At 37.1% G+C, this 19,220-nt stretch overlaps 1 protein-coding gene across 3 annotated transcripts in view; it reads left to right on the plus strand.

The window, feature by feature from the left end:
• Window positions 1-1,521: 1,521 nt before the first annotated feature.
• Gos28 (golgi SNAP receptor complex member Gos28) overlaps window positions 1,522-19,220 on the plus strand; it is a 35,599-nt gene continuing 17,900 nt past the window's right edge. The window contains exons 1-2 of one of the 3 annotated variants that reach the window (XM_076193572.1): window positions 1,522-1,969; window positions 18,037-18,285. In XM_076193572.1, the coding sequence (XP_076049687.1) occupies window positions 1,580-1,969; window positions 18,037-18,285 (639 nt within the window). In that variant the 5' untranslated portion in view covers window positions 1,522-1,579. Of the gene's footprint in view, window positions 1,970-18,036; window positions 19,073-19,220 lie in introns of those variants that run through there. The other 2 variants (XM_076193623.1, XM_076193527.1) reach the window with 2 other exon arrangements.

A 19,220-nucleotide genomic window follows, 5' to 3' on the forward strand; every position in this document is an offset into this window, starting at 1 on the left:
GATTTATCAGTTTACGCAAAAATAAAACAGGAATTTCAAACTTTTGAAAAGTTGAGGCCTCGCTACTAATTTTCTAATTGGGCCCCGGGATTCCTAGCACCGGTCCTGTTCCTTAGCACATCTATATTAAGTAAAATCCCATATTTCAGGGGTTATAGGGGTTCCTCCTATACGTCCCTACCTAACGTTAGCAATTAAGAACAAATATAGAATACTAATGTCATTCAAGCAATTCCCACCTTCTATATGCTTCTGTTGGGTACCATTTGTGCAGCTCGCGCTGACCCCTGAAATCGAACAGACAGACAATGAGCTACAACTGTTCTCGATCCATAATAACAAACACTGAGAACAGCACTTAACAAAGCACCTAAAATTATGAAGCTCCACATACATCTATGGCTGTCCTCACATCAGTGTAACTGACATTTTGAAAAGGCATCAGTTCGTCTAACAAATGGCCACTTCTTGACAGGAAACAACCCTTCCTCACTGCGAAACGTTCATATTGCCACACTTTCTACTATAATGCCCGGTTTAACAGCATTCCCCATTAACTACCTACTCTTGTAAAAACAAGACTCGTATCCTAACAATAAACACTCGAGTAACTAGACATAAAACCAAGCAAGAACTTCAAACATGTTTGATATTCTGATGCGTTGGTAAAAACGCCTATAGAATATAAGATAATGTAAGATACCGGTGTGATTGTCCACGTGGATAGAAGCATTGATAACCCACAGACTGGTTGGGTATGGTCCATACCCAACAAGAATTCCTAATCAAAATATAAGCACACTCGACTAGCTAGGGCAATATATGCGATTGAAGGTAATGCGAGATTGTCTACATAGATTGAAACTCGCAAACCACAGACAAGAACAACCACCCAACTTTTCAATGGTTCTTTTAAGTGAAGGAGCTCTTAGTTATTTTTCAGTATTTACTTGTTGGGGATAGCAAGGACAGAGTCTTACGTTTCTTATTTGAACATGAAATCTGCCCTTGAATTTTCGAAAGCACGTCTATTTTTCTCTACGGCAATCACCAGTAGCCGTTGGGATCGATCTAAAACATTCGTGCATCGTGAATGTACACTAAACCAGAATCTCATTGGTTAGCTAAGGTGACACTGACCCATCTGTAGTACTCAAGAGCTGCACAAGCTACGTGTCTGTTTGTGAACCAATAGAATCGAGAACGGCCTATCAATCAAGTAATCATGTGACTTAGATGTGTCATTTTAGTAATACGTAATAAGCAACGCCAATGACATGACTCAAACGAATACCATATGGCGGAATATAGCATAAAAATAAGAGAAATCTATGTTATTTCTCGTGTTGTATTCCTAATTCAATTCTTAATTAATTTGTATTTCTAATCTACGCATGACAGATTGAGATACCGTAGGTCACCTTGGTACTCCCTGAGTTGTAAATATTTCTTTATAATAAAGTTACTTTATAGGATGGTTAAAGTCAGTGAAATAATCTTCCGTGTAATGAAATTTTCATAATCTATGCACTACCGTAACCTGTATGGTAATGGATAATATAAGCATTGAGAGATTGGCATGAGCATTTATCATACGACAGTTTATATAGAACTCTTGACGTGGCCAGTTAGGAACTTGCAAATGTCAACAACAAACGGAGAGGACGAAGCCGAGAGTGGCACAATGTCTTTCGAGGATTTACGAAAAAGAGCCAGACAACTTGAAAGTGAGATTGATGTTAAACTAGTCTCACTGAGCAAGGTTGCAACCAGTTATGGATCGAGTAACAGTAATAATAGCGAAACTCAAAGCCTACTGTCAAGTAGCCAAGTGTACGACACGGTTTCCACGGAGTTAGAACAGCTTCTTGCTGCTCTCACCGATGTAAATGAAAGAATGGGTAATAGTGTACATGGTACTTCAGTTGCTACAATCCATACAATACAGAGACACCGGGATATACTACAGGTATGGTTTTTAGCTGAAAATGTTAAGACGCGAATGTCATAGTCAATGACATAGACGTAGTAAGTTTGGACATTTTGAACTTGTGCTTTGTTCTTTGGAATAGACTAACAGTATAAACCAAAGGCAAAGAGGATAACATTTGAATTTTTTTTTTTTTTTTTTTAGAAGTACACACCGATGTGATACAGCTTTAGAGAATTAGATATTAAATTTGTAAATTATAATACATGAATGTTGTAAATATTTTGGGACAATTATATTCATTGGTTGGGTGAAACTATAAATTGACCCATCATTTACGTTGCAAATGCGTAGTTTTCAAGTAATTAATATATAAAGTTATGCCTACCTCTCCTCCCCAACAATCTTGGGGGCCTGTGGAGAATTGGGATTTTTGGGTGGGGAGCATGAAATCAAGTAATGTAGTGGAAAAATCATAAATGTGGCGACAACACTGCTCATCATTAACAACAACACTCGCTGCCACCATCAAAGGTGTAATTTATATATTTTCATATATTTATTATGTGAATTTCTCTCACCAGAAACATAAGGAAATCGGTTGGGTGAAACTATGAATTGTCTGAAATCAATAACAGATGTTGCTAAAAGCAATAAACAAATGAAAAAAATCATGTCGACTCCTTCAGACGCCATCTTTGTTTTGACAGATTCAGAGGTTGAAGACGATGATACTGGTGACCTCTAGAATTACGGGTATCGCATTACTAAGTGTAGGTTAGATTAGGTTAGATAGATTAGGCTGAAATAGACGAATTTATCATACTTTAATTTCTTTGACCACATCTACCAAAAGAAATATGGCATCTCAAGTGGTTACATTTATTTGTGTATAGCTTTTAGCAATGTTTTCTGTTATTGATTTCTGCCAAGAATAACATATTGATGTATTTTAATTTATGAAACCATTATTAAATTTTCTATTAGAAAACATTAAATTTTCTATTACTATATTGCATAGGTGTGCACTTCTTAAAATTTACCCATTTGAATCATGTGCATTCAGTGTTAAAAAAAAGAAAATTTAGAAGCTCACACTTATATGATATAATAATGGTAAATTTAATAATTATGTAAAATTTAATGCATCAACATACATACATATACCAAAGGCTTTTTCCCCCTTGCAAGAGAGGTAGCCAAAAAGAAAAAGGCATAATAACCATTCCCACCCATTCCATTCCAATTACACTCCACTCCCCTCTACCCTCCACCCTCCCTCTTATCTTTGCACCTCCTGGATGACAGATCATCCCTAAATCTTGTCCACTGCCCTGGGTCAGAGGCAGTGTCGCAATCCACAGCATGGCTGCTTCATTAAATCAGCAACCCCCCCCTCTCTACCCCCTCATGCAGAAAAGGAGAAGACAGGGAGAAATACCTTCAGGTTGCGTCAAATTTTTCTCGCACATACTACCTCACCTCCCATCCCCCCACCCATTCCACCTCATGCATCACAACATCATCCATATACAACAATTCTCCATTCACCCGTCTTCTGTCCTCTCCCGTCCTTCCTCAACAGACATTCCTCTCTTCCCCAGAGCCCCTTTCACCCCATCCATCCATCTCATCCTAGGTCACCCCTTCATGTTCACTTCCTCCACATCTGCCTTCCATACCTCTTTTACTAGTTTTTCTTCACTCATTCTTTCCATGTGTCCAAACCATCCCAATACTCTTTCATCCACCCTATCTCCCAACTCCCTTACCACCCCTGTTCTCCTCCTCACCTCATTTCTCACTCTATCTAGCCTAGTAACCCCTCTCATACTTCTCAGACACCTCATCTCAAACACGTTCAAACTCCTTCTCTCTTCCTTTCTTATGTTCCATGTTTCTGCCCCATACAGTGCTGTTGGCACAGTCACTCCTTCATACAATCTCCTTTTAGCCTCCATTCCCAAATGTCTATTCCTCATTACACTTTTCAATCCACCAAGGCATTTACTCGCTTCTCTCAATCTACATTCTACCTCCACCTCCAATTCACCCTTTCCTGCCACATTTGTACCCAACTATCCACTTCCTCCAGTCACTCTCCCTTAACCACTTCCATACGGTGATGCCTACGTAGGCGGCATGAGGAGCAAGTGGGTACTCGATGATGCCGACGTCGGCATCTTGATTATATTTATTGTAGTCGTACCTACGTAATCTCCATTCTCTCTAAACTGGCTTCATCAATTTTCTATGGTTATCAAAATACACAGGTGAAAGAGAACGAACGATTAAGCACTGACTTTATTTTTTATAATGTGATTATTATGACGCAACATCGCACGTCGGGCAGCTAATGCTGCCAGATGTGCGATGTACCCCGGAGTGAAGAGATTAATGCTCACTTCCAGTCTGCTGCCACTTTCACCCCTTGTATATCTCATCACCTTACTTTTACCCACATTTATCTTCAACTTTCTTCTTTCACACACTCTCCCAAACTCTGTCACCAACTTCCTCATTTCCTCTTCTGATCCTGCTAAAAGCGCAATGTCATCTGCAATCAACAGCTGGTTCACCTCCCACTTTTCTCCAATTTCTTTAAACATCTCCAATCCCTGACCCACCACCCTTGCATTTACCTCCCGCACCACCCCATCCATGTATAAGTTGAACAGCCAGGGCGACATAACACATCCCAGACGTAGTCCCACCTTTACCTCGAACCACTCTCTCTCTCCATTTCTAATCCTGACACATGCTCTACTACTCTCGTAAAAACTCTTGACAGCTAAAAGCTTTCCTCCTATACTGTATATCTGCAGTACCTCCCACAGTGCCTTCCTGGAATATAAGAAAGGAAGAGAGGAAGAGCTTAAATGTGTTTGAGATGAAATGCCTGAGAAGTAGGGTAGGGGTTACTAGGCTGGATAAAGTGAGAAATGAGGAGGTGAGGAAGAGAGCAAGGGTGGAAAGGTAGCTGGGAGATAGGGTTAGTGAAAGAGTATTGAGATTGTTTGGACACACGGAAAGAATGAGTGAAGAAAGATTAGTAAAAGAGGTGTGAAAGGCAGAGGTGGAGGGAGTGAACATGAGAGGGCAACTAAGGATGAGATGGGGTAAAATACTGGAGGAAGTGAGTAGCTCTAAATACTTGGATGTGCATGTGGCAGGAAAGGGAGGAATGGAGGTAGAGGTAGAATATAGATTGAGAGAAGCAAGTATAGGCCTTGTGGGATTAAAAAGTGTAATGAGAAATAGACATTTGGTGTGATTATGCCAACAACACTGTATGGGGCAGAAACAAGGAACATAAGAAAGGAAGAGAGGAAGAGCTTAAAGTGTTTGAGATGAAATGCCTGAGAAGTATGGTAGTGGTTACTAGGCTGGATAGAGTGAGAAATGAGGAGGTGAGGAAGAGTGAGGGTGGAAAGGGAGCTGGGAGATAGGGTTGATGAAAGAATATTGAGATTGTTTTGACACATGAAAAGGAGTAGTGAAGAAAGATTAATAAAAGAGGTGTGGAGGGAGTGAACATGAGAGGGCAACCAAGGATAGATAGGGTAAAAGGGGCATTGGGAAAGAGGGGAATGTATGTTTTGGAAGGAAGGGAGAAGATAGAAGATAGCGGTAAGTGGAGAATGGTTGTGTATGGATGATGCTGTGATCCATGGAAAGGAGTGGGTGGGGGATGGGGGGTGAGGAGTATGTATTTTTACCTTACCTAGTTGTATTTTGCGGGAAGGGGAGCTATGCTCGTGTTGTCCCGCCTTTGTATCTTGCAGTGTCTAGTTTGTTTTTAAACTCATGAATGGTTTTTGCGCATACTATTTCATTGTCCAGTTTGTTCCAAGTGTCCAAAACTCTATGAGGAAAACTGTTTTTCTTCAGTTCTCTTCTATAGCTATGTTTTTTTATTTTCTTTCCATGTCCTCTTGTGTTTCTTTTGTCCCAGTTAAGTAAGTTCTCACTATCGAGTACCTCTGTGCCTTTCATGATTCTGTAGATGGTCAATAGGTCACCTCTCTCTCTTCTTTGCTCCAGTGTCGGTAACTCCAGTTTAGCCAATCTCTCTTCGTATGATAGGTTTGCAAGTGCAGGTGCCATTTTTGTAGCTGCTCTTTGGATTCTTTCTATTTTCTTTATATTCTTTTTGGTACTGGGGGACCACAATGTCGCTGCATACTCTAATCTAGGCCTTATCAATGTAACCAATATTTTTTTCATCATGTCTTCGTCCAAGTATGTAAACGCCACTTTTATTGATCTTAGCAAGTTGTAAGTCTCCCCGACAATTTTGTTAATCTGTATATCATAGGACAAGTCGTTCGTGATAATTACTCCCAAATCTTTTTCGGATCCTACTTTCTTTACTTCTTTGGTTCCAATTGTATATTTTCCTGATATTCTGTTTTTGCTTTTTCCAAACTCCATTATGCTACACTTCTTAGTATTAAAGTCCACTTCCCATTTCTGACTCCAGTTCCATACCCTATTTAGGTCTTCTTGCAGTGCTTCACAGTCCTCATCAGTTTCTATTTTCCTTAGCAGTTTGGCGTCATCGGCAAAGAAGCTCATGTAGCAGTTCACGTCCTCATCCATGTCATTCATATAGATAGCAAACATTATTGGTGCCAGCACAGATCCTTGCGGTACTCCACTGATCACCTCTTTCCAGTCTGAATATTTTTCTCTGAGCACTACTCTCATCTTTCTACCAGTCAGAAAGTCCTCTATCCATTTTAGTAGGTTTCCCTGTATTCCTCCTATGTGTTCCAGTTTTTTTAGTAGTTTTCTGTGTGGTACTTTGTCAAAGGCTTTTTGCAAGTCTAGGAATGCACAATCAGCCCATCCATTTCTTTCTTGCACTATGTCTATTAGTCTTGAGTAAAAGCATATTAAGTTTGTGGAGCATGATCTTCCTTGTCTGAATCCGAATTGTCTTGGGTTTAATATGTCATTGTCTTCCAGATGTTTTACCCATCTATTCTTGATTATTTTCTCACAAATTTTGGCAATGGTGCTTGTAAGTGATACTGGCCTATAGTTGGTGGGTTCTTCTTTGTTTCCTCCTTTGTGTATTGGTACAATGTTAGCGTTTTTCCAGTCCTCGGGTATCTTTCCTTCTTTGAGTGAGCTGTTTATTAAGATGTGTATTTTGTCTGTTAGTTCTTCTTTGCACTCCTTTAGAATCCAATTTGCAATACCGTCCGGGCCATGTGATTTTCTGACATCCAGCCTTGATAAATGTTCTGATATTTCCTTTAGTGATGCTGTAAACTCATTCATGAGGGGAGATTTCTTGTTTTTGTCTATGTCACAATTCGGTATTTTCTCTCTGGTGAAAACAGATTTAAAGTGATTGTTCATGACTTCGGCCATCTCTAAATCTTCTGTGTATTCTATGTTTCCTTGGCATAGTTTCACCAATTCCTGTTTGTTTTTAAGTTTACCATTCACATACCGATAGAATAGTTTGGGTTGCTCTTTGCATTTGTCTATAATATCCTTCTCATGGTTCCTTTTCTCCTCTCTTCTCACATTAACATACTCATTTCTATAGTTAACATAAATTTGCCATTTGCTTTGTTTTTTGTCTTTTCTCCACTTTTTCCAAGCTTTGTCCCTTCTGTCTTTTGCCTCACTGCATCTTTTGTTGAACCAACATTTAATGTACTCTCTCTCTCGCTTTTGTCTTGGTACATGCCTGTTTACCCCTTCATTGTAGTTTTCCATCAATATATTCCATTTCTCTTCCACTGCTGTTTCTTCCCTGTAAAATATTTCCCAGTTTGCATTCCGGAAGAATGTCTTTAGTTTTGTAAAGTCTGTTTTGTTGTACCTCAGTCTTCCTTTCCTATGCTTTTCGTTCCTCTCTATGTCTATTTCTTCCTTTAGTATAGTTTCGATGAGTACATGGTCACTCTTTCCAATTGGTGTCTCATACTGGACTTTATGCACTATTTCAGGCTCTGTTGTAAATATTAGATCTAGTTTCGATGGCTCTTCATTATTTCTGTACCTTGTGTTTTCATGGACCCATTGGGTCATTGTGTACTCCATGGTCATATCTAGCAGTACATTGCCCCACGAGTCATCTCCTCCTTGCACTGTCATGCTGTCCCAACAAATTTCTTTGCAATTGAAGTCCCCCATAACTACCAGATTACCCTTACCCATTAGTATCTCATTGAGTGATTTTCTTGTGTCATCTAGCATTTTTTTATGTTCAATTTCTTTCCAAGCGCTTGTTTTTGGAGGCACATAAGTCACCACAAACTTTCTACTTTTCATATTCTTGCCTTCGACTTTTATCATGATCAATTCAGCATTACCTTTGCCCTCTGCAATTTTTGTCACCTTTAGGTCTTTCTTGGCCAAGAACATGATTCCCCCTCCCTGTTTCTTGTCCCTGTTTTTTATCCAGTAGTTGTATAAACCTTGTCCGATAACAGTGGATGGTATTTCACCTCTTAGTTTAGTCTCTACAATTCCCATTATGTCTGGTTTTGCTTCTAACAGATAATCATTGAGTTCGTTCAGTCCCGAAATTAGTCCGTCAATGTTGGTATAGGCCACTTTTAATTTTCTTCCTTCTCCCTGGTTTCTTCTTCCCTTGTTTTGTTCGTTTTGAAGCGCCATTGTCTTAATCTCAAGTCTATTACTCTCCACTGGAATTCTTTGCATTCTGTCTCCGATCTTTTCAAGTTTTTTTCCTTTGCTTCTTCTCTTAGCGCCCTTTCTTTTTCTAATTCCTCAGTACTCATTTCTCTTTTTATCCATATCTTATTGTATTTTTCACTCTTTGCCAAGTTACCTACTTTTTCAAATATGTCTTCTACTACCACTTGTGACCTTAGTTTTATCTTTAGAGGTCGATTCCTATCCTTAGTATAGCGACCAATTCTGTAAGTCTCTTCTAAGTCTGTGCCTGAATCACTATCTCCCCCCTGAATTTCATTAAGGATTTCTACTGCTGTCTCTTTTTCTTCTTTTTCTCTCATGTACCTCGCCAATCCTTGTTTTTCTTTAAGCCCATAAACCACAATACATTTCTTCCTATCTACTGTGTCCCTGACCCAATTTGCTTTTTCGTTAATCACTTGAATGATTGTGTCTTTTGCATTATCTTGCATTTGCTGCTTGACTATTTCTTTGAAAGCAATTTCTTTATTTTCAATATTTTCTTTCCACTTCTTAATTTCCTGGATACTGTCCCCACCTAAGTTTTCTTCGATCTTTTGTGTCAATTCTTGGAATTTGTTGTTCACTTCTTGCTTTAGATTTTCGCTATTATTATCATTAGTTTTCTTCTTTTCATTTTCATTCTTCAGTTCATTTATGTCTCTTTTCATTTCTTTAATTTCGTTTGTAAGATCCAAGTTAGCTTTTTTCAGGTCAGAAATTTCATGGTTAGTCTTAGATAAACAATCAATTAAACCAATGACCTCTTTTCTTAAGTCCATGATTTCATTTTCCCACCGAGTCCTATTTTTGCTCATCTCTCTCTCTATCTCTAATAATCTACTTAAGTTCTTTCTTTCGTACTTACCAAACCCTAAGAAATCATTGTCATAACACGTGGTGCTTTGTTTATTGTTTACATCGCGGTTCAGTGGATTGCCTCCAGATGGCTCTGATTCGCAACTGGCTTTCGAGTCGTTTTCATTCATTTTTGCTAATTTCGAGTTAACACAATTAACTAGCACTGCATAGATACCATTTCGGGCACTCACGTTCACTCCCCACCCCTACAGTACAAACCAGGTTTTCCTTTTTCGTCGTAAATCCTCTTCTTCTTGGTCGCGCGACGACGAGCGACGACGAGCGGTGTTGCTTCGATGAGCGTGTGTGTGTGTGAATGATGTTTTGTCACAGCCTGAAGGGATTTCTCCGTCTTCTCTTTTTCTGCATGAGGGAATGGAGGAGGGGTTGCTGAGCAAATGAAGCAGCCTTGCTGTGTATTTACCTAGTTGTACCTAGTTGTATTTTATGGGACGAGAGCTATGCTCGTAGTGACCCGTTTCCATATATCCATATCCAGTTTGCTCTTAAAATTGTGTATAGTCCTGGCATTCATTGTTTCTCTGTTCAGTTTGTTCCAGACATCGATCACTACGTGGGAAGCTTTTTTTTTTTTTTTTTTTTTTTTTTTTTTTTTTTTTTTTTTTTTTTTTTTTTTCTTCTTCTCTCCAGGTCTTCTGTAACTCTTTCTTTAGTTTCATTTCGTGTCCTCTTGTTTCTCTTCTGTCCCACTTTAATAGGTCGTCTCTATTGAGAACTTCCATCCCTTTCATAATTCTGAAAATGGTCAACAAATCGCCTCTTTCCCTTCTCTGTTCTAGTGTTGACAACTGTAATTTCTCCAGTCTTTGTTCATATGTTAGATTTGACAGTCTGGGTGCCATTTTTGTTGCTGCTCTTTGGATTCTTTCTAATTTTCTTATTTTCTTTTTTGTGCTAGGTGCCCACATTGATACAGCATATTCAAATTTCAGTTTTATCAGTGTAACTATTTTTTTAACCATCTCCTCATCTATGTAGTCGAAGGCCACTTTCATTGATCTTAATAAGTTGTAAGTCTCTCCAAATAATTTATTTACATGTTTATCAGGTGTCAAGTCACTTGATGATTACTCCTAGGTCACTCTCTGTGTTTACTTTTTTGACTTTTTTGTTTCCAATTTTATATTGTCCCAAAACTCTATTTTTACCTTTTCCAAATTCCATAATGTTATTTTTTGATGTTGAAATTCATCTCATATCTCAGACTCCATTCCCATATTTTATCCAGGTCATCTTGCAGCGATCTGCAATCTTCTTCCGTTCTTACTCTCTTGAGTAATTTGGCATTGTCAGCAAAAAAGTTCATGTAACAATTTACTCCTTCATCCATGTCATTTATATATATGGCACATATTAAAGGAGCCAAAACAGAGCCTTGTGGGATGCCACTTTTCACATCTTTCCAGTTCAAATTATTGTCTCTAAGTACCACTCTCATTTTTCTCCCAGTTAAGAAATCCTTCACCCATTCCAACAGTTTGCCTTGAATTCCTCCTATTTTTTCAATTTTACTTATTAATTTTTTGAGTGGTACTTTGTCAAATGCTTTCTGCAAATCCAAGAAGGTGTAATCTGCTCATCCATCCCTTTCTTGTATTATCTCAATTAATCTTAAGTAAAAGCAGGTTAGGTTTGTGGTGCACAATCTTCCACTTCTAAATCCAAATTGTTTGGGGATACAAAGGATTACAAAGGCGGAGCATGCCGACAGGAGACCTTTTGGTCCATATCTACGTCGGATGCGGGAAAAATATCATAATAATAATAGATTAATAAATAAAAACTATAATAATGTAAATGACAAATAAAGTACATAAATAAATGCATAGGTATAGGTAAATAATAAACAAACAGGTAAATAGTAAATAATAATAAATTGATATAACTAATAATAGATGAATCAAACAGACAAACGATAACAAAATAAAAACAAAAAATATAAAATAAATATAATCATTACAGCATCTTGCTTAGGTGTTTATCTAAATGATTATTAAATCTTCAAACTGAACTACATTGCACTACCTGAGCAGGAAGTTTATTCCATTCATTAATTACATGGTTGGCGAAGTTGTTTCTACCCACTTCCAAATTGAATCTATTTCCAGATAGTTTGAGACCATTGTTTCTTGTTTGATTCTCATTCAATGTGAAAATTTTGTCACTTTTGATGTTGTCAATTTCCTTTAGAATCTTAAAGACCTGTACCAAGTCACCTCTGAGTCTATGCTTTTTTAGGGAAAACAGATTCATATGTTTTAGTTGATTTTCCTATGATTTATTTTTGATATATGGAATCAGTTTTGTGGCTAGCTGTTGTACTTTTTCCAGTCTGTCAATGTCTTTAACCCCTTCCATACGGTGCCGCACACGTAGGCGTCATGGACTTAGATCTCAGTGGCAGCAGCCAATGCCAGCCGTACGACGTGTCGTAATAATACTCGCATCATAAAATATAGTCACCGCTTATATCGATCGTTCTCTCTTTCACCCGCGAATTTTGAATACCACAGAGAATGGGATTCAGGGCACATTTGAGAGAATGTAAAAACACAGGGGCGACTACAATAAATATAATCAAGACGCCGATATGGCAGCCTCGCGAATACACTCGCTCCCCATGACGCCTACGTGTGCGGCACCGTATGGAAGGGGTTAATGAGATTCAGTGACCATACGGAAACAGCATATTCCAAATGTGGACGAACTAACGATTTATATAGCTTGTTAATGAGTGATGAACTTTTGAAGTCAAAAGATTGTGCAATCAGTCCCAGAGGCTGAAATACACTGGTTGGATGATTTGAGATCGTTACTGATAATTGCGCCGAGATCTTTTTCACTATTCACTTTTGTTAATGAATTTCCAAATAACTTGTGATTGTACTTACTGTTATTTTTGCCTATGTGCACTACCTTGCATTTACTCGTGTTAAATTTCATTAGCCACTTTTCAGACCATTGCTGTAATTGATCTAAATCTTCTTGAATATCTAATTGGTTTAAGTGATCATTTGCCATTCTGCACAGTTTTGTATCATCAGCAAATTTGGAAACAGTAGATTTTAGTCCATGGTTTATATCATATATACTATGAATAGAAGTGGCCCAAGAACGGAACCCTGTGGAACTCCACTTGTAACATTTTTCCAAATAAAAGTTTTTCCATTTAAAACAATTCTCTGTTTTCGATCATTCAACCAATTACTAGTCCAACTTAATAGGCTACCACTTATTCCGTGTGAAGCTAATTTAGTAAGTAGTCTTTCATGGGGGATGGTATCAAAAGCCTTTGCAAAGTCTAGATATATTAAATCTATATTGTTTCTTTTGTTATCTTCCAAGTGTTTGGTCCATTTGTTTCTGATTACCTTTTCATATATTTTTGCTACTGTGCTTGTGAGGGATACTGGTCTGAAGTTTGTAGGATTTTCCCTATTTCCTCCTTTATATATTGGCATTATGTTTGCATCTTTCCAATCTTGCGGTACCTTTCCCTCTTTGAGTGAGAAGTCAATAATCTTGTATAGTTTGTCTGTCAGTTCATCTATACACTCTTTCAGTATCCAATTTGCAATTCCATCTGGTCAGTGCAATTTTCTGACATCTAGGTTTTTTATTTGGTCTCTTATTTCTTTTTATGTATTTTTATTTCTTTCATCATGGGTGATCTTTCTTGTTGTCCATCTTCCCAAGATTGTATGTGCTATGTCTTACTGCATTGTTTCTGAACAGGGCAGTGGGCAAGATGCAAGGATGACCCATAATCCAGGAGGAGCCAAGAAATGAGGAAAGGACATATGGTGAATAGGAGTGGAGTATGTAGGGATGAAATTGGTGGGAGTGGCTTTATGCCTTTGACTTTGTATACCTCCCTTATAAAATGGAAAAAGCCCTTGGTATATGTATATATTAAGTTCTTTGAGATTTCATATAACAGTACATGCCAGTATGTGATGTTGCAAGATCAACAAATATATGAAGACAAAGAGAGAGAGAAGTTAGGGAATAAATATATACATATACAGGTAAACGTCGACTTACGATGGCCGCGACTTACGATTGTTCGACTTTACGATGACGACGACGACGACGACGATATGATAATTTAACCCCTTCCATACGGTGCCGCACACGTAGGCATCATGAGGAGCAAGTGGATTCGCGACGCTGCCATATCGGCGTCTTGATTATATTTATTGTAGTCGCCCCTGTGTTTTTACATTCTCTCAAATGTGCCTTGAATCCCATTCTCTGTGGTTTTCAAAATTCGCGGGTGAAAGAGAGAACGATCGATATAAGCGGTGACTATATTTTATGATGCGAGTATTATTACGTCACGTCGTATGGCTGGCATTGGCTGCTGCCCGCGAGATTTAAGTTCCGTACTGAAAATACATATTATAGTGTTTGAATATGGTAAAAAGGATAAAAATAATTAAATAAACTACTGTACATGTTTAATAGGCTATATTCAGTATCTCTGGTGGTTAATATACAGGTAGGCTAGGTACAGTGACCACGGAACAGTGATACACAAATTGGGGATCGACTTACGATGAAATCGTCTTACGATGGCTCTATCGAAACCTAATGCCATCGTAAGTCGACGTTTACCTGTATTTATAATAATTGCCTTGAATTTCACTAATGGAAAAAACCCTGCACCACTTGGCACCAGTTGCAGGGTCCTCACATAGATCTCTCAAGGAGGAAATTTGGAACTTGTCTATGCTGTATTGGTGTGGGACTTTCTATGTCACTGGCTGAAAGTGGTAGGACGAGGGAAGCAAAGCCAGTTGTCAGGTCTCTGTATATGGAATGGTGAATACAGTCCAAGATGATAGAATGGTATCTTGGGCCCAGTCTGGAAACTGTATGTCAGCCCCATAGGGCATCTCTAGATGGAAGTGAGGGGATTGACAAGTTTTGAAAATTGATAGCTCTGCTGTCCATCTTGCAGGACCACCACAAGGGGGTACTTGTCATTGGTCCTGCATACACATACCGAAGGGTCCCTTCTCCCTTGTGAGGAGAATGGATAGATCACCCTTCACCCATCCAAAACAGAAGTATAGGAAAAAGTAGTCAGGGGAAACACCATTGTAAAAACATAAGTAAGTCATTGTCAAGACTCGTATGGGTATCCTGATAATTATGTCTCCTGTATATTTCAATATGTTTCAGTACTTCAGGTATATCTGTAATGAATGTAGGTGTAATATATAGGCCAAAGACATTATCATTAGTAGACGACAAACTGTTGTTTCAAGAACTGTCTAGTTTCTGCAACCAGGACTTATTGATAATGGGTGATTTCAATTTTGCTGCCATTGATTGGATGACCCTTGAACATGGCCATATAGGTAGTCACTTGATTGATTTTCTCGGTGACAATTACTTAGGTCAGCATGTAAAAGAGCCCACAAGACATGGAAACTTACCGATCTATTGATCACTAGCTGTGAAAGCATGATAACCAATGTAGAAGTCCGTGAAACTGTTGCAAATAGCAATCACAACTTAGATTCAAACTACTGTACTAAAAATTCTAGAATAGGTACTTGTGTTTCTAAAATACCCGATTTCAGTAAAGCTCAGTTCATAGGACTATGTCAAGAGCTTCAGCTTACAGATTGGGAGGCAAAATTAAGCTATAGACCTGTAGATCAGATGTGGGAAATATTTCAAAATACACTTATTAATATGATTCATACTTGCATCCCATTTAAGGATAGACATCCCCCAAATCAGGCTTGCCCAAAATGGCTTGACAAAGAAACTGATAAAAGTATTGCTATAAAGAGACAGGCTTATAAGAAATACAAGTGCTCAAGTATATCTAATGACTATAAAAGGTATGTATTAATACAGAGAGAATTAAAGAAGACAAAAAACGAAATTGACAATATAAAATGAATATCGCTGATAAATCCAAAGAGAATCCCAAAGATTTCTATAGTTACATTGGAGATAAAAAGGTTAGGAATCACATTGGTCCACTATTATCTGCTGATGGTCAACTTGAATATTCAAGTGAAGGAATGTGTGATATTTTAAACAAATATTTTACCTTAGTATTCGTAAACGAAACACCTCAAAGTGAACTCCAAACTGAAACCTGTGAAAAGTCTAGGGTAAACTTACTACGGTAAATATAACAAAAGAAAAATTGAAATGTGTATAGAGACACTCGGAGATAATAAAACACCAGGGCTTGATGGTTGGCTTCCAAGAATCTTAAAGGAAATGAAAAATGAGATTGTTGTTCCATTAGAAATTATTTTCAAGAAATCCATCATATCCGGAGATGTCCCAAGAGAATGGAAGGTAGCTAATGTTACCCCCATATTAAAAAAAGGTGATAAAAAGAATCCAAACAACTACAGGCCTATAAGTTTGACTTCAATCATAGGAAAAAATTATGGAAACTATCATCGGAGATGCTATCAAAGATCATTTAGAAAGTAACTGTTTGATAAATGATAGCCAGCATGGTTTCAGATGGAAATGTTCTTGTGTGACTAACTCAAATTCTACAACACCGTTATCTCGAATGATGACAAAAGAAACAATATATATTTAATGTATCTAGACTTTGCAAAAGCTTTTGATACCATCCCCTATGAAAGGTTACTTACTAAATTAGCTTCACATGGAGGAAGTGGTAGCCTATTAACCCCTTCCATACGGTGCCGCACACGTAGGCGTCATGGGGAGCGAGTGTATTCGCGAGGCTGCCATATCGGCGTCTTGATTATATTTATTGTAGTCGCCCCTCCATAATGACATTCTTTCTAATTCTTTTGTAATCGCATTTTCTATGGTTATCAAAATTCACGGGTGAAGAGAGAACGATCGATGTAAGCGGTGACTATATTTTATGATGCGAGTATTATTACGACACGTCGTACGGCTGGCATTGGCTGCTGCCACCGAGATCTAAGTCCATGACGCCTACGTGTGCGGCACCGTATGGAAGGGGTTAAGATGGACTAGTAATTGGTTGAATGATCGGAAACAGTTGTTTTAAATGGAAAAGCGTCGATGTAAATTTTTTATGAGTGGAGTTCCTCAGGGTTCCATTCTTGGGCCACTTCTATTCATAGTATATATAAATTATATAGACCACGGACTAAAATCTATTGTTTCCAAATTTGCTGATGATACAAAACTGTGTGGAATGGCAAATGATCACTTAAACCAATTAGATATTCAAGAAGATTTAGATAAATTACAGCAATGGTCTGAAAAGTGGCAAATGAAATTTAATACAAGTAAATGTAAGGTAATGCACATAGGTAAAAATAACAGTAAGTACGATTACAAGTTATTTGGAAATTTGTTAACAAAAGTGGATAGTGAAAAAGATTTCTGCATAATTATCAGTAACGATCTCAAATCATCTAAGTGTATTTCGGCTTCTGAGAAAGCAAATAAGATTCTAGGACTGATTGCACAATCTTTTGACTTCAAAAGTCCATCACTCATTAACAAGTTATATAAATCTTTAATTCGTCTACATTTGGAATATGCTGTTTCCATATGGTCACCGAATCTCATTAAAGACATTGATAGATTGGAAAAAGTACAACGGCGAGAAACAACTTCGCCAACCATATAATTAGTGAATGGAATAAACTTCCTGCAGAGGCAGTGCAATGTAGTTCAGTTCGAAGCTTTAAAAATCATTTAGATAAGCACCTAAGCAAGATGCTGTAATGACTATCATTTATTTTACATTATTTGTTTTGTTATCATTTGTCTGTTTATTATTATTTGCTTGCTTTTCTTTTATTATTAGTTATACAGTCAATTTATTATTATTTACTATTTACCTGTTTGTTTATTATCTAACTGTACTTATGCATTTATTTGTGTATTTTATTATTTACATTATTATAGTTTTTATTTATTCATTTATTTATTTATTTATCATTATGATTTTTTTTATGCATACAACAGAGATATGGACCAAAAGGTCTCCTGTCGGCATGTTCTGCCTTTGTAATCCTTAATCCTTTGTAGAGTCTTTAATATATTAATGACCTAAGTTGATTTTCTCTTAAATGTTGTTTAACCTGCATAAACTAAACAAAAGTCTTGTACTTGTACATAATACCTGAACTGATATTTGGTAACTAAATTAACCTTTTGGATCCCAGTAGGGATTTTGATTATTTTGTCTTGGCTCATTTCTAATAGGGACTTTATTGATTTTTGTTGTATTTAATGACACATTGTTTTAATCAGCTAAGAGAAAACTGTGGGCCACATTAGGTTAAAACTCAGTTATATATAGTATTGATAAGCAAAGAATCTAATCCAATGACATATATAGGTCAGTCAATCAATATGTTGGCTCAGTTTTTTCTAGCAGGAGAGAATGCAGTAAAGATTACTGCACAAGTTCTTAGTGAAAGGGAGGGTTATAGTTATAAGATTCCTCCAAAGGATTCCATAATAAATGTTTTACATATTAAGCCACATCATGATAAAAAAATTAGAAAAGTTTTTACATTTTTATAATCCCTTTTCAGGACTACCACAATGAGTTTCAAAGAACAACAAGCACCATTAGGACAAGGAGAGAAAGAGAACTTCTCTTAGGAACTGGAAGGAATGATGGCAAGAGCCTTTCTGGACTATCACGTAGAGATTTGTACCTGAAAGAAGGAGAGCACTTAGGTAATTCAGAAAATATGATTGATGATCAGCTTTCAATTGCTATTGAAACAAGAGATCATATGAAAAACCAGCGTGAAACTTTCAAGATGATCCAGACAAAGGTAAATGATCTTTCAAATAGATTTCCTCTCATCAATACTTTAATGACAAAAATCAACATCAGGAAACGAAGAGACAGCCTAATTCTAGGTACAGTGATTGGGCTATGTTTAACATTCATGCTGTGGTGGATGTTCTTTTAGCCTTGCTAGGAGAAGCCTTATGAAGAAGTTGCTTATATACCGGTAGTTTTTGGACTTCCAGAAGGATGCTTGAAAGATGCTGGTGTTTATACAAGAATCTTTTCTCTTTGGTATATCATTTCAGAACAAGGAGGAAAATGTATTCAGATGTAGAAATTGTGATTTTATTTAAATATACTTTACTCTGCTTGATTGTCTATATATATATATATATATATATATATATATATATGTGTATGTATGTATGTATGGCCTTGATCAGAACAGTTGTCTTTAACCAAATGGTAATGATTGTGATCATGTGATTATCAGTATAGACTATAAAAAATTTTTGGCAAATGTTTCATTCCATTATTGGTTTCCTGATGAATGTATGTATATATGTGATGCTTATATCTTTGCAATACAGATTGCTTTCTTGGGGTATGGCTGAATTTATACCCAGAGAAATAGTCAAATATTATGGCTTTTGTGAGGGTTTGAGGTGCTGGCATTCTTAACTTTTAAGTGAAAAGTTATAGATATTATAAATATAGCAAGAACATTATTTTATACCAATACTGTGTATATGTGTGTGTGTGTGCATGTATGTATATTTGTATGTGTGTTTTTGTTTATATATATATATATATATATATATATATATATATGTTTATATATATGTATATATATATATATATATATATATATATATATATATATTCGTAAAGGTAGGTAGCAGATCTTCCTTAATACATATAGAATTAAATTTGACCGCTGCTTGTGCAAGAATAAGCTTCTTGTTGAAGGATTCA

The sequence above is a fragment of the Oratosquilla oratoria genome, chromosome 1 (assembly GCF_046742065.1).
Source record: "Oratosquilla oratoria isolate Oo_2021 chromosome 1, ASM4674206v1, whole genome shotgun sequence".
Lineage (NCBI taxonomy): Eukaryota > Metazoa > Arthropoda > Malacostraca > Stomatopoda > Squillidae > Oratosquilla > Oratosquilla oratoria.